General features: G+C 40.6%; 1 protein-coding gene across 3 annotated transcripts in view; it reads left to right on the top strand.

The window, feature by feature from the left end:
• PAIP2B (poly(A) binding protein interacting protein 2B) overlaps positions 1 to 12,209 on the top strand; it is a 41,105-nt gene extending 28,896 nt beyond the window's left edge. For all 3 annotated transcript variants that reach the window (XM_017865676.1, XM_017865677.1, XM_017865675.1), the window contains 2 exons: positions 9,157 to 9,333; positions 10,954 to 12,209. In XM_017865676.1, the coding sequence (XP_017721165.1) occupies positions 9,157 to 9,333; positions 10,954 to 11,010 (234 nt within the window). In that variant the 3' untranslated portion in view covers positions 11,011 to 12,209. The remainder of the gene's footprint in view (positions 1 to 9,156; positions 9,334 to 10,953) is intronic.
• The last annotated feature ends 900 nt before the right edge of the window (positions 12,210 to 13,109 follow it).

Genomic DNA, 13,109 nt, shown 5'->3' with positions numbered 1-13,109 from the left:
TTTTTTTTTTTTTTACTCTAAGCTTCTGTCATTTCCCCATGGGGTGTCTATTAAGTAAAAATCAGGGTATATATATTCTAAAATGTCAACAATATTCATTATGTGTGAGTGTTGAGATTAGGGGGGCTTTTTTTTCCTTCCAATTTGGTTTTCTTAGTTCTGATTTCCCAACTCATATGCAAAGAAAATGGATTACTTCCACAATAAGGGAAACAGGTTCACATGTAAAGAACCTAAAAGAGAAACATCTGAATTAAAATGCTTCAGAAAAGGAAAACATAATATAATGAAGTCAGAAAATATCAGGAAATTTCAAACATAAAGCAATATCAGTACTGGATAAAATGGAAATTCAAGGGAAAAAACAGTTCTCTCAAACCCTGCTACTGCTTTATCAACTAAGTTGATTATGTAATATTCTAAATCCTTTGTTGTCATTTCCATAGTGTTCAGAATATGAATAGGAACAAAGATCATCAAGATTCAGGAGGATAGCAAAACCCAGTCCAAGGAAAATAAGAATCATAGTAAAGTGATACAGGAGCTGAAAGACAAAATAGCCAGTATAAAAAAGAACCTAACAGGTCTGACAGAGCTGAATAACACAATGATTTCATAATGCAATCACAAGTATTAACAGCAGAATAAACCAAGCCGAGGAAAGAATCTCAGAACTTGAAGACTGGTTCTCTAAAATAAGACAGGCCAGGCATGGTGGCTCACACCTGTAATCCCAGGACTTTGGGAAGCTGAGGCAGGGATCACCTGAGGTCAGGAGTTAGAGACCAGCCTGGCCAACATGGTGAAACGCCGTCTGTACTAAAAATACAAAAATTAGCTGGGCGTGGTGGCAAGCACCTGTAATCCCAGCTACTCAGGAGGCTGAGGCAGGAGAATCTCTTGAACCTGGGAAGCGGAGGTTGCAGTGAGCTGAGATCACATCACAGCACTCCAGCCTGGGCAACAAGCGTGAAACTCCATTTCAAAAATTTTAAATAAGACAGTCAAAAATAAAGCAAGAATAATAAAAAGGAATGAACAAAAACCTCCAAGAAGTATGGGATTATGTAAAGAGGACAAATCTATGTATCATTGGTATCCCTGAAAGGGAGGAGAACAAAGTAAATAACTTGAAAGATATATTTCAGGATTGATATGGTTTGGCTCTCTGTCCCCACCCAAATCTCATCTTGTAGCTCCCATAATTCCCATGTGTTGTGGGAGGGACCTGATGGCAGATGACTGAATTATGAGGGTGAGTCTTTCTTTGCTGTTCTCATCGTAGTGAATTGGTCTCACGAGATTTGATGGTTTTAAAAAATGGGAGTTTACCTGCACAAGCTCTCTCTCTTCATCTGCTGCCATCTATCTAAGATGTGGCTTGCTCCTCCTTGCCTTTTACCTTCTGCCATAATTGTGAGGCCTCCCCAGCCACATGGAACTATAAGTTCAGTAAACCTCCTTCTCTTTTAAATTGCCCAGTCTTGGGTATGTGTTTATCAACAGTGTGAAAACAGACTAATACAAGGATACCATCCATGAAAACTTCCCCAACCATGTTAGAGAGGCCAACAGTCAAATTCAGGAAATACAGAGAACTCCTGCAAGATTCCACACAAGAAGATCATTCCCAACACACATAATCATTAGACTTTCCAAGGTCAAAATGAAAGGACGTTAAAGGCAGCTAGAGAGAAAGGGTAGGTCACCTACAAAGAGATCCCCATCAGGCTTACAGCAGACCTCTCAGCTGAAACCCTATAAGCTAGAAGAGATTAGGGGCCTATATTTAACATTCTTAGAGAAAAAAAAAATCTTCAACCAAGAATTTCATATCCAACCAAACTAAGCTTCCTAAATGAAGGAAAAATAAGATCCTTTTCAGATAACCAAATGTTGAGGGACTTCATTACTACCAAACCTGGCTTACAGGAGACCTTGAAAAGAGCACTAAATATAGAAAGGAAAGACCACTACCAGCTAATACAAAAACCCACTTGACCACACAGACCAGTGTCACTGTAAAACAACCACACAAACAGGCCAACATAATAACCAGCAAACAGCACAATGACAAGATCAAATCCACACATATCAATACTAACCTTGAATGTAAATGAGCTAAATGCCTCACTTAAAAGGAACAGAGTGGCAAGCTGGATAAAAAAGCAAGACCCAATAGTATGCTGTCTTCAAGAAACCCTTCTCACACATAATGACACTCATAGGCTCATAATAAAGGGATGGAGAGAAATCTACCAAGCAAATGGAAAACAGAAAAAAGCAGGGGTTGCAATCCTAATTTCAGACAAAACAGATTTCAAACCAACAAAGATTAAAAAGGACAAGGGAAGGACATTACATAATGGTAAAGGGTTCAATTTAGCAAGAAGACCTAACTATCCTAAATACATATGTGCACAACATGGGAGCACCCAGATTCATAAAGCAAGTTCTTTATGAATCTGGGTGCAAAGAGACAGGCTCCCACACAATATTAATAATGTGAGACTTCTATATTCCACTGACAGTATTAGATCATTGAAGCAGAAAATTAACTAAGGTATACAGAACTTAAATTCACCATTGGACCAAATGTACCTGCTAGACCTTTACAGAAGTCTCCACCCCAAAACAACAGAGTATACATTCGTCTCATTGCCACATGGCACACACTTTAAAACTGATCACATAATTGGACGTAAAACAATCCTCAACAAGTGTAAAAGAACCAAAATCATACCAAACACACTCTCAGAACACAGGACAATAAAAATAGAAGTCAACACAATGAAAATAAAGCCATACAATTACATGGAAATTAAACAACATACTCCTGAATGACTTTTGGGTAAATAATGAAATTAAGGCAGAAATCAAGTTATTTGAAAATAAGGAGAACAAAGATACAACATACCAGAATATTTGGGACATAGCTAAGGCAGTTTTAAGAGGGAAATTCATAGCACTAAATGCCCACCTCACAAAGTGATGAAAGATCTCAAATTAACAACCTAACATCACAACTGAAAGAATTAGACAAACAAGAACAAATCAACCCCAAAGCTAGCAGAAGATGAGAAATAACAAAAATCAGAGCTGAACTGAAGGAAATTGAGACATGAAAAACCATTTAAGAGATCAGCAAATCCAGGAGTTGGTTTTTTGAAAAAGGTTAACGAAATAGGCCAGGCGTGGTGGCTCATGCCTGTAGTCCCAGCACTTAGGGAGGCCAAAGTGGGCAGATCACTTGAGGTCAGGAATTTGAGACCAGCCTGGCCAACATGGTGAAACCCATCTCTACTAAAAATGCAAAAATTAGCCAGGCATGGTGGCATGCGCCTGTAATCCCAGCTGCGTGGGAGGCTGAGGCAGGAGAATGCGTGAACCCAGGAGGCGGAGGTTGCAGCGAGCTGAGATCGCACCACTGCACTGCAGCCTGGGTGACAGAGCGAGACTTCATCTCAAAACAAACAAACAAACAAACAAAAAACTAATAGGCTACTAGCCATAGTAATTAAGAAGAAGATAGAGAAGATCCAAATAAACACAATTCGAAATGACAAAGGGAATGTTACTACTGACCCACAGAAATAAAAACAACCATCAAAAAGTACTACAAACACTCTACACACACAAACTAGAAAACCTAGGAGAAATGGATAAATTCCTGGACACATAAACCCTCCCAAGACTGAGCTAGGAAGAAATTGATTCCCTGAACCGACTAATAATGAGCTCTGAAATGGTTTCAGTAATAAATAGCTTACCAACCAAAAAAGCCCAGGATGTGATGGACTCACAGCCAAATTCTACCAGATGTACAAAGAAGAGCTGGTACCATTCCTACAGAAACTATTCTAAAAAATTGAGGAGGAGGGATTTCTCCCCAACTCATTCTACAAGGCCAGCATCATCGTGTTACCAAAACCTAGCAGAGACACAACGAAACAAGAAAACTTCAGGGCAATGTCCTTGATGAACATTGAATCCTCAACAAATTACTTACAAACCAAATCCAGCAGCACATCAAAAAGCTAATCCACCATGATTAAGTAGGCTTCATCCCTAGGATGCAAGGTTGGTTCAACATGCAAACATCAATAAATGTGATTCATCACATAAACAGAACTAAAGATAAAAGCCACATGATTATCTCAATAGAAGCAGAAAATTCTTTTGGTAAAACTCAACATTGCTTCATGTTTAAAACTCTCAATAAACTAGGTATGGAAGGAATATACCTCAAAATAATAAGAGTCATCTATGACAAACCCACAGCCAACGTTATACTGAATGAGCAAAAGCTGAAAGCATTCCCCTTGAAAACTGGTACAATACAAGGATGCCCTCTGTAACCACTTACATTCAACATAGTATTGGAAGTCCTAGCCAGAGAAATCAGGCAAGAGAAAGGGCATCCAAATAGGAAGAGAGGAAGTCATACTATATCTGTTTGCAAACAACATGATTCTATATCTAGAAAACTCCGTAGTCTCAGCCCAAAAGCTCCTTCAGCTGATAACTTCAATCAGCAAAGTTGCAGAATACAAAATCAATGTACAAAAACCACTAGCATTCCTATACACCAACAACCACCAAACTGAGAGCCAAATCAGAAAGGCAGTCCCATTCACAGCTGACACACACACACACACACACACACACACACACACAACCTAGGAATACAGCTAACCAAGGAGTTAAAAGATCTCTACAATGAGAATTTCAAAACACTGCTCAAATCAGAGAAGATACAAACAAATGGAAAAACATCCCGTGCTCATGGATAGGAAGACTCAATATCATTAAAATGACTATACTGCCCAAAGCAATTTACGGATTCAATGCTATTCCTATCAAACTACCAATGACATTCTTCACAAAACTAGAAAAAAATAGTTCAAAATTTATATGGAACCAAAAAAGTGCATGAATAGCTAAGGCAATCATAAGTAAAAAGAACAAAGCTGGAGGCAACACATTACCTGACTTCAAACTATACTACAAGTCTACAGTGACCAAAATATCATAGTACTGGCACAAAAACCGGCACATAGACCAGTGGAACTGAATAAAGAACCCAGAAATAAGACCACACATGTACAACCATCTGATCTTAGACAAAGCTGACAAAAACAAGCACTGGGGAAAAGATTCCCTGTTTAATAAATGGTGCTGGGATAACTGACTTGCCATATGTAGAAGTCTGAAGCTGGACCCCTTCCTTACACAATATACAAAAATAAACTCAAGATGGATTAAAGACAAATGTAAAACCCAAAACTTTTTTTTTTTTTTTTTTTTTTTTTTTGAGACAGAGTCTCGCTCTGTAGCCCAGGCTGGAGTGCAGTGGCGTGATCTCTGCTCAATGCAGGCTCCGCCTCCCAGGTTCACGCCATTCTCCTGCCTCAGCCTCCAGAGTAGCTGGGACTACAGGCGCTTGCCACCACGCCCGGCTAATTTTTTGTATTTTTTAGTAGAGGCGGGGTTTCACCACGTTAGCCAGGATGGTCTCAATCTCCTGACCTCATGATCTGCCTGCCTCGGCCTCCCAAAGTGCTGGGATTACAGGCCTGAGCCACCGCGCCTGGCTAAAACCCAAAACTATAAAAACCATGGAAGACAACCTAGGCAATACCATCTCGGACATAGGAATGAGCAAAGATTTAATGACAAAGACACCAAAAGCAATTGCAACAAAAGCCAAAATTGACAAATGAGATCTAAATAACTTAAGAGCTTCTGTACAGCAAAAGAAACTATCAACAAGGTAAACAGACAACCTACAGAATGGGAGGAAATATTTGCATACTATGCACATGACAAAGGTCTGATGTCCAGCATCTACAAGGAACTTAAATTTACAAGAGAAAAACAACCCCATTAAAAAGTGGGCAAAGGACATGAACAGACAGCTCTCAAAAGGAAGACATACATACGACCAACAAGCATATGAAAAAAAGCTCAATATCACTGATCATTAGAGAAATGCGAGTCAAAACCACCATGAGATACCATTTCACACCAGTCAGAATGGCTATTACTAAAAAGTAAAAAAGAAAAAAACGAAAAAACATGCTGGTGAGGTTGTGGAGAAAAGAAAAGACTTATACAGTGTTGGTAGGAGTGTAAATTCAGCTGTTGTGGAAAGCAGTATGGCGATTCCTCAAAGAGCTGAAAGTAAAACTACCATTCAACCCAGCAATCCCATTACTGGGTATAGACCCAGAGGAATATAAAGCATTCTATCATAAAGACACATGTACACAAATGTTCATTGCAGCACTGTTCACAATAGCAAAGACATGGAATCAAGTAAATGCCCATCCAACAGTGACAGACTGGATAAAAAAAATATGGTACATATACACCATGGAATATTACGCAGCCATAAAAAATAATGAGATTATGTCCTTTGCAGGAACATGGATGGAGTTGCAGGCTATCATCCTTAGCAAACTAACACAGGAACAGGAAACCAAATACCACATGTTCTCACTTATAAGTGGGAGCTAACTGATAAGAATTTATGAACACAAGGAACAACAGACACTGGGGTCTACTTGAGGGAGGAGGGTGGGAGGAGAGAGAGGAGCAGAATAGGTAACTATTGGGTGCTGAGCTTAATACCTGGTGATATGATAATATGTACAACAAACCCCTGTGACATGTGTTTATGTAACCTTCGCATGTACTTCAAACCTAAAATTTTAAAAATTGTAACATCAAAGATTACTGATTACAGAGCACTATAACAGATATAATAATAATGAAAAAGTTTGAAATATTGAGAGAATTACCAAAACGGGACACAGACAGTGAGCACATACTGTTGATAAAAAGGCGCCAATAGGCTTGCTTGATGCAAGGTTGCCACAAACTTTCAATTTGTAAAAATGCAGTATCTGTGAAGCAAAGTACAGCAAAATGCAATAAAACATGTGCCCATATATAATATTTTTCATTAATTAGACATGGTTAAGTCCAGTTCCTAAAAGTCTAGTTTCTGCTCTCCTTTTGCAATGTTTTCATGGAAAATTTGTGTTATGGGAAAAGGTGAGGAAATTTATTTTATGAAAGAAAGTGGTTTTGGTCTAATGCCCTGTGTTATTGGGTATAGATTTGTGGGAAACAGCAGCTATATGCAGACAGGTCAGCACGGCATGCCTCAAATGGGACCTTGGGGACTGGCAGGATGTGAGTCTGAAATAGAGAAGTACATGAGGTGGGGGTTGGCTAGACTGCTTCAACAAAGATTCAGCAGTAATGCATTGTTTTATATCTCTGTGAGGTTAACAGCCCAAGGTAAGCATTCTGGAGAGACAAGTGATCTGGTGCCCACTTGGTCCCTTCCACGGTATTGCTCTGCCACCCCCAGGGCATGTATCAGCTGAGTGGCTGAGGGAACACCGTGAAGTCCAGCAGCTGGGAAAGGGAGAGAGCCAAAGGCCACGGCAAGGGGTCTCCTTTTAACCAAGGGATGCCAAAGTGTCCACGCCCCTTGTGGGAACATTTTGTGATGAATAGTCACTCGACCATATACAGCATGTAAGGTGACAAATGTGATTTTAACTGAACAGCCTGGTGCTCTGGGAAGAAGGAAACAAGTTTAAAGGGGACAGACAGTTTCCACCTAATGTGGCTCTATCGGGATCTGTGTGAATTGCACATAGCATGTTTCTGTTACACCTCTGTGCCCAGCAACCATTTTCATTGGTTGTGCCGATGAACAGGGGTAAATTTAATAAGAGCGAGCATGCTGTTAAGCTCTTGTACAGTCAGGGCAGCTCTTAAGTGGTCATGTTACTTCTTGTGGCATGAGAATATTTTATTAAGCACTTCATAATGGTCTAATTTTCATGTGTGGCTAACTGTAGTGTTCAAATACTATTCTTAAGTCTCACTACCAGTAACTTTTCCTCTGAATTCATTAGGTAACTGTATATTCTAATTTGGGTAATTATTTTTTGCCTGACCTCACTTCTGGTGGTGGTGCTAGTGAGCTGTGAATCTGTCACCAGGCAGCCTGCAGGAAAGGGATGCCAAACATGAAGCAAGAGGCCTATCAAAGACACTGAAATCGGCAGAGCGAACCACACTCTTTACTAAGAGTTAACAATGTCTGCAAAGAAGTGTAAAATATCCTAGACATATGTTGCTTTAGTTTAGGGCAATGTTTAAGAAATGCAGAGTTGTTTAAATATTCATATTATTTCATCTTTTGAAAGAATACTACATTGATTATATAATTTTCTAGTGGTATGCCAAAAAGTGTTCTTTATGTCTTCCTAATGTTCTGAAAGTATTTTTCTCTCTTGAGGGTTTCCTTACCCAAAAAATGGCCAAAAGCTGAGAGCATTGGTTTTGATTTTATCTCCGCTAGCCAGGTCATGAACTAGTTATATACTTGCTGTATCTTTTTCATACTTCTTGTAAAATGGGAAATTTAAGAAGGGTTACTTTGTAAGAAGACTGAAAAAAAGAATTTTAGGGTCTAAAATGATTTTCCGTGACATCTGTATCACCTATTAGAGATCGTAGAACATCTGCGGAGACCTTGAATTTCTGTTATTGTGAATAACTATTTTCTTAGTCTTATTATTGATAGAATTTGGTTGAGAAAAAATAAAAATTATGTTATCTCTAGCTAGTCATTAGACACATTGAATCCTTAGATCCCTTAGACCTGAGGTAAGATCATAAAATCTTTTCTTTTTCTTTTTTCTTTTTTTTTTTTTTTTTTTTTTTTTAAGAATTGGGGTCTCATTCTGTTGCCCAGGCTGAAGTGCAGTGGCACAGTCTTGGCTCAATGAAACCTTGACCTCCTGGATTCAAGTGATCCTCCACCCTCAGCCTCCCAGGTAGCTGAGACTACAGGCACACACCACTACGCCTGGCTAATTTTTAAAATTTTTTTTGTAGGGACAGGGTCATGCTATGTTGCTCAGGCTGGTCTCAAACTCCTGGCCTCAAGCAGTCCTCCTGCCTCAGCCTCACAAATTGCTGGGATTACAGTTGTGAGCCACCACACCCAGCTCAAGATCATTCTTAACTGCAGAGTAATAACTTCTGAAGGAAAGAGGAGAAGGAAAAACTGGAAGGGGTAAGTCCCTCTGTGACAGTAAGTCTGAACTACTCCCCTTTGCTTGCTAGGTAGAGGAGGAACTACAGGAGCAAGACTTCTTGGACCGCTGCTTCCAAGAGATGCTGGATGAAGAAGACCAAGACTGGTTTATTCCATCACGAGACCTGCCTCAGGCCATGGGACAGTTGCAACAGCAGTTAAATGGACTGTCAGTCAGTGAAGGTCATGATTCTGAAGATATTTTGGTAAGAGCCATATGTAGTTCCTCATGTTATGTAGTGAAAAGAGTATAGGATTTGGAATGACAGACTTTCTTTCTGGCCCTACAACCCTCAACAAGTCTCTGGAGCCCTGTGAGCTGTTGTTTCTTTGGTCGTTTTATGGGCATTATTAATAAGGGGTGTATTGAAGATGCATTCCTCATAAAGCACTATAAAACATTACTGTTGCCAGCATCACCAGCTTTTATTTTCTTTTTGCTTGCCAGGATTGGATGCCACCAACCTTTACTTTCTAATGGGATCTTCAAAGTAGAACTGGGATTAAGGATAACAATGTGAACACTGAAGAAGTTTCTTCTCAAGTTATCATTTGCTGCTATTCTTCTCTTTTACTGTCCCTCAAATCTGTATTTAATATACTTCTAAATGATTCTGTTATAAAAATTAACTGTTCATTTTGGAAGAAATGTACTCCTGAGAGGTCATTTTCTCCACTTAGAATTAGAAAAACAGATAAATGAATTTCCTGCCTTTCATATTTATGTAGTGTCAGAAGTCTGTGAGCAGGCTGGGCACAGTGGCTCACACCTGTAATCCCAGCACTTTGGGAGGCTGAGGCGGGTGGATCACCTGAGGTCTAGAGTTCGAGACCAGCTTGGCCAACATGGCGAAACCCCATCTCTACTAAAAAAATACAAAAATTAGCCAGGCATGGTGGTGCATGCCTGTAGTCCCAGCTTGGAAGGCTGAGGCAGGAGAATTGCTTGAACCTGGGAGGCGGAGGTTGCAGTGAGCTGAAATTGCACCACTGCACTCCAGCCTGGGCGATAGAGCAAGACTGTCTCAAAAAAAAAAGTCCGTGAGCAATATAGTTTTCACACAACTCATATTCTGAACAATCTTTCCCTGTGGTTTGCTAAGGTGTTGCATATTCACAAGAGTAGAGAACCAAAGAGAGTACAGAAAAATGAAGAAAAATAGAGATTGTGGTATCCAACCTGGTCTGATCGAGTACCCAGGTTTTCACCAAGTTAAGGTACTCAATTAATTAAAAAATTCTTGGCCGAGCGCGGTGGCTCAAGCCTGTAATCCCAGCACTTTGGGAGGCCGAGACGGAAGGATCACGAGGTCAGGAGATCGAGACCATCCTGGCTAACACGGTGAAACCCCGTCTGTACTAAAAATACAAAAAAAAAACTAGCCGTGCGAGGTGGCGGGCGCCTGTAGTCCCAGCTACTCGGGAGGCTGAGGCAGGAGAATGGCGTAAACCCGGGAGGCGGAGCTTGCAGTGAGCTGAGATCCGGCCACTGCACTCCAGCCTGGGCGACAGAGCGAGACTCCGTCTCAACAAAAAAAAAGAAAAGAAAAAAAAGAAAAATTCTTCTTGGAGTTGAACTTACAGGCCTCTGAGGAGATTTTGGAAAGCATCAGGAAGGAAACGAGTCTAAAGAAGGAAGAAGATTCGTTTGCTCAGGGCTATGTCAGGAGCAGTTGAGAACAACCTAGCAATAACAGCCTGAGTTACAAGGAATTTTCTTTCTTTCTCTCCCTGAAGCTAAGGGGAAGGTACTGATAATGATGGACTGGGGAAGTTTTAAAATGCAGCTTGCCTTAGGATTTATTATCTCTTGGTTCTTGTTTCAGAGCAAAAGTAACCTGAACCCAGATGCCAAGGAGTTTATTCCAGGAGAGAAGTACTGAGCCGACAAAGCTTTGAGGAGGACTTGTCTGTCCCCACATCTGGGGATAGTAATGCACAAAATAGTGGAGCTGAAGATGGGGATGGGACGGGTGAGGGACGCACAGAGGGAAAGGGAGTGATGGTCTCACGATACTGTGACTCTGAGTAACTAATATGCTCAGTCTTATTCTACAAGCCTCTGAGTATTTCTGTTTTGTTCTGCTGATTTTTGTTTGGCGCAGTTTCCTGTTTTGTTTTTTTGAATAGCTCTTTCGAGTTAAGGAAATTGCATTTTCCCCCCTTCATCAGGAGTGTTCTGCGGTGTGTGTTTAAACAAAATAAGCTGACCAAGAAAAACTGGATATTTAGGAAATGCCCCTCTCACCCTGCTGTATACTTACCAAGGACAGTGAGCACCTGGAGAGCTTTTTGTGGAATCTATTGAATTGGATGGGAAAAGGGACAAGCAGAAAGAGCAGGTGGTGCAAACCAGAATTTGAGGCTCAGCTCCCCCATCGCTGGGGTCTCCTGCAATGAACTGGGATAACCAATGCCCTGCCGAGCCCTTGCCTGTTTGTCCTGAACCCCATTCAAGAAAACGCAGACTTACAGTACTTAGTTTACAGTAACTTTGATGATTGTTGAAAGTTGTAAATCAGAAGCTGGGCTGTGATGGTGGTTGTCACTTGAGTCATTTAGTTACTGTTGTCCTGTTCATAAGCCTGTGTTCACCATCACCATCAGACTCACCATTTATAAGTAGAAGAGCACTATTGTTGATCTGCCACCTCATCTTTCATGAAGTCTATTCCCCGGCCTCCTTTCCACCCTATCATACTCTGTTTTTAAGAAAAGATATTGCTGCCAAAAACATAGGGGAGGCCTGGTGTGCTGGCAATTAGCATGAGCCTGCAGAAGTCATCCTTGAATCTGTTGTGTCTTAATTTTATTTGGACAGCTTTTTTTTTCCAGCCTCATCAACACTTGGTCTTCCTGGTGTCTCAATTCCCTCAGACAAGTTTATGCACTTTTAAAGGAAATGTTTTCAGGACACTAGTAAGAAGCTCAGTTCACAGTTTGGATATTTCTTCCCACATTACAGAATTTTGGAAAGGAACTCAAAACCAGCCTAGGAAAGTGAGTCCTGCTTGACCCATGTGACTGTGTACCTGACCCTCTGGCATCTTTTCAGCTATTAAAACGTTTTACTGTTCCCACATACCCAGCTTTGCAGGTTTCCTAGATTGACCTCTTAGGATATGTTTCTTTGTCTTTCCTGCCTTTGACTTGTTGGGGTCTTTGGTTGCTACCCTAGGGAACTAAACTGGGTGCTAGGAGCTGCCTTTGTATATAGAGATGTAGATGGCAGTGTGATGTATAAGAGACCATCCAGGCCATTCTCCCAGGGATGAGAACTTGAAGATCCCTGAAGGTAATAGTGGCTTCTCTCTGATTGCTGCTATGCTGTGTAATAGGCCTAATAGGGAAAAGATATGTAACTTGAAATAAAGTTGGCATAAATTCAGTATGTGGATGTGGGACAGAGGTTGGAAGGAAAGGACTAGGGTATGGAAAGCTGAAGAAATTCTCCTTTTGAGCTCTTGTTGACTCTTTGAACAGTGACAAGCTAATGCCAGATTTAAAATACACATTTTTTCCTATTTAAGTCTGTAGGATTATAACACTTGAAAAATTGCATTCCTTGTTAGGTCACATGTCATAGGAGAGTAGCTTAGAGAACTTGCATTACCAGACAGACACATTAATTCCCAAAGCCTCTGTGCTGAAAAAATGAAACTGTTAACTCTTTTTCAGGGACGAACATGAATAAAGAAACTTCTTTATTCAAGCTTCAGCTTTTGTTCCCTCTAAAAAGGAAAGGACATTGCAAGTGCATAGAGGAAATCTCTCCCTTCTGGGACTGCTTTTCCTCCTTCATCCTCCATGAGCCTGTCCAAGCTCAGAATTCTGAAAGTGGTTAGAAATGTGTTGGGATTGCAGAGAGAAAGGAGCTTGTCTTTCCTTCTGCTGTGCTGGTCTGTTTTGGATGTCAGTCTTCAGCCTGGTTTCACAAGGCGTATTTGGTCAGGACTATGAAAACTTCCTGCCAGTTTAGCAT

The sequence above is a fragment of the Rhinopithecus bieti genome, unplaced genomic scaffold (assembly GCF_001698545.2).
Source record: "Rhinopithecus bieti isolate Rb0 unplaced genomic scaffold, ASM169854v2 scaffold_83366, whole genome shotgun sequence".
NCBI classification, from domain to species: Eukaryota; Metazoa; Chordata; class Mammalia; order Primates; family Cercopithecidae; genus Rhinopithecus; species Rhinopithecus bieti.
This window is presented reverse-complemented; position numbering and strand designations above follow the sequence as displayed.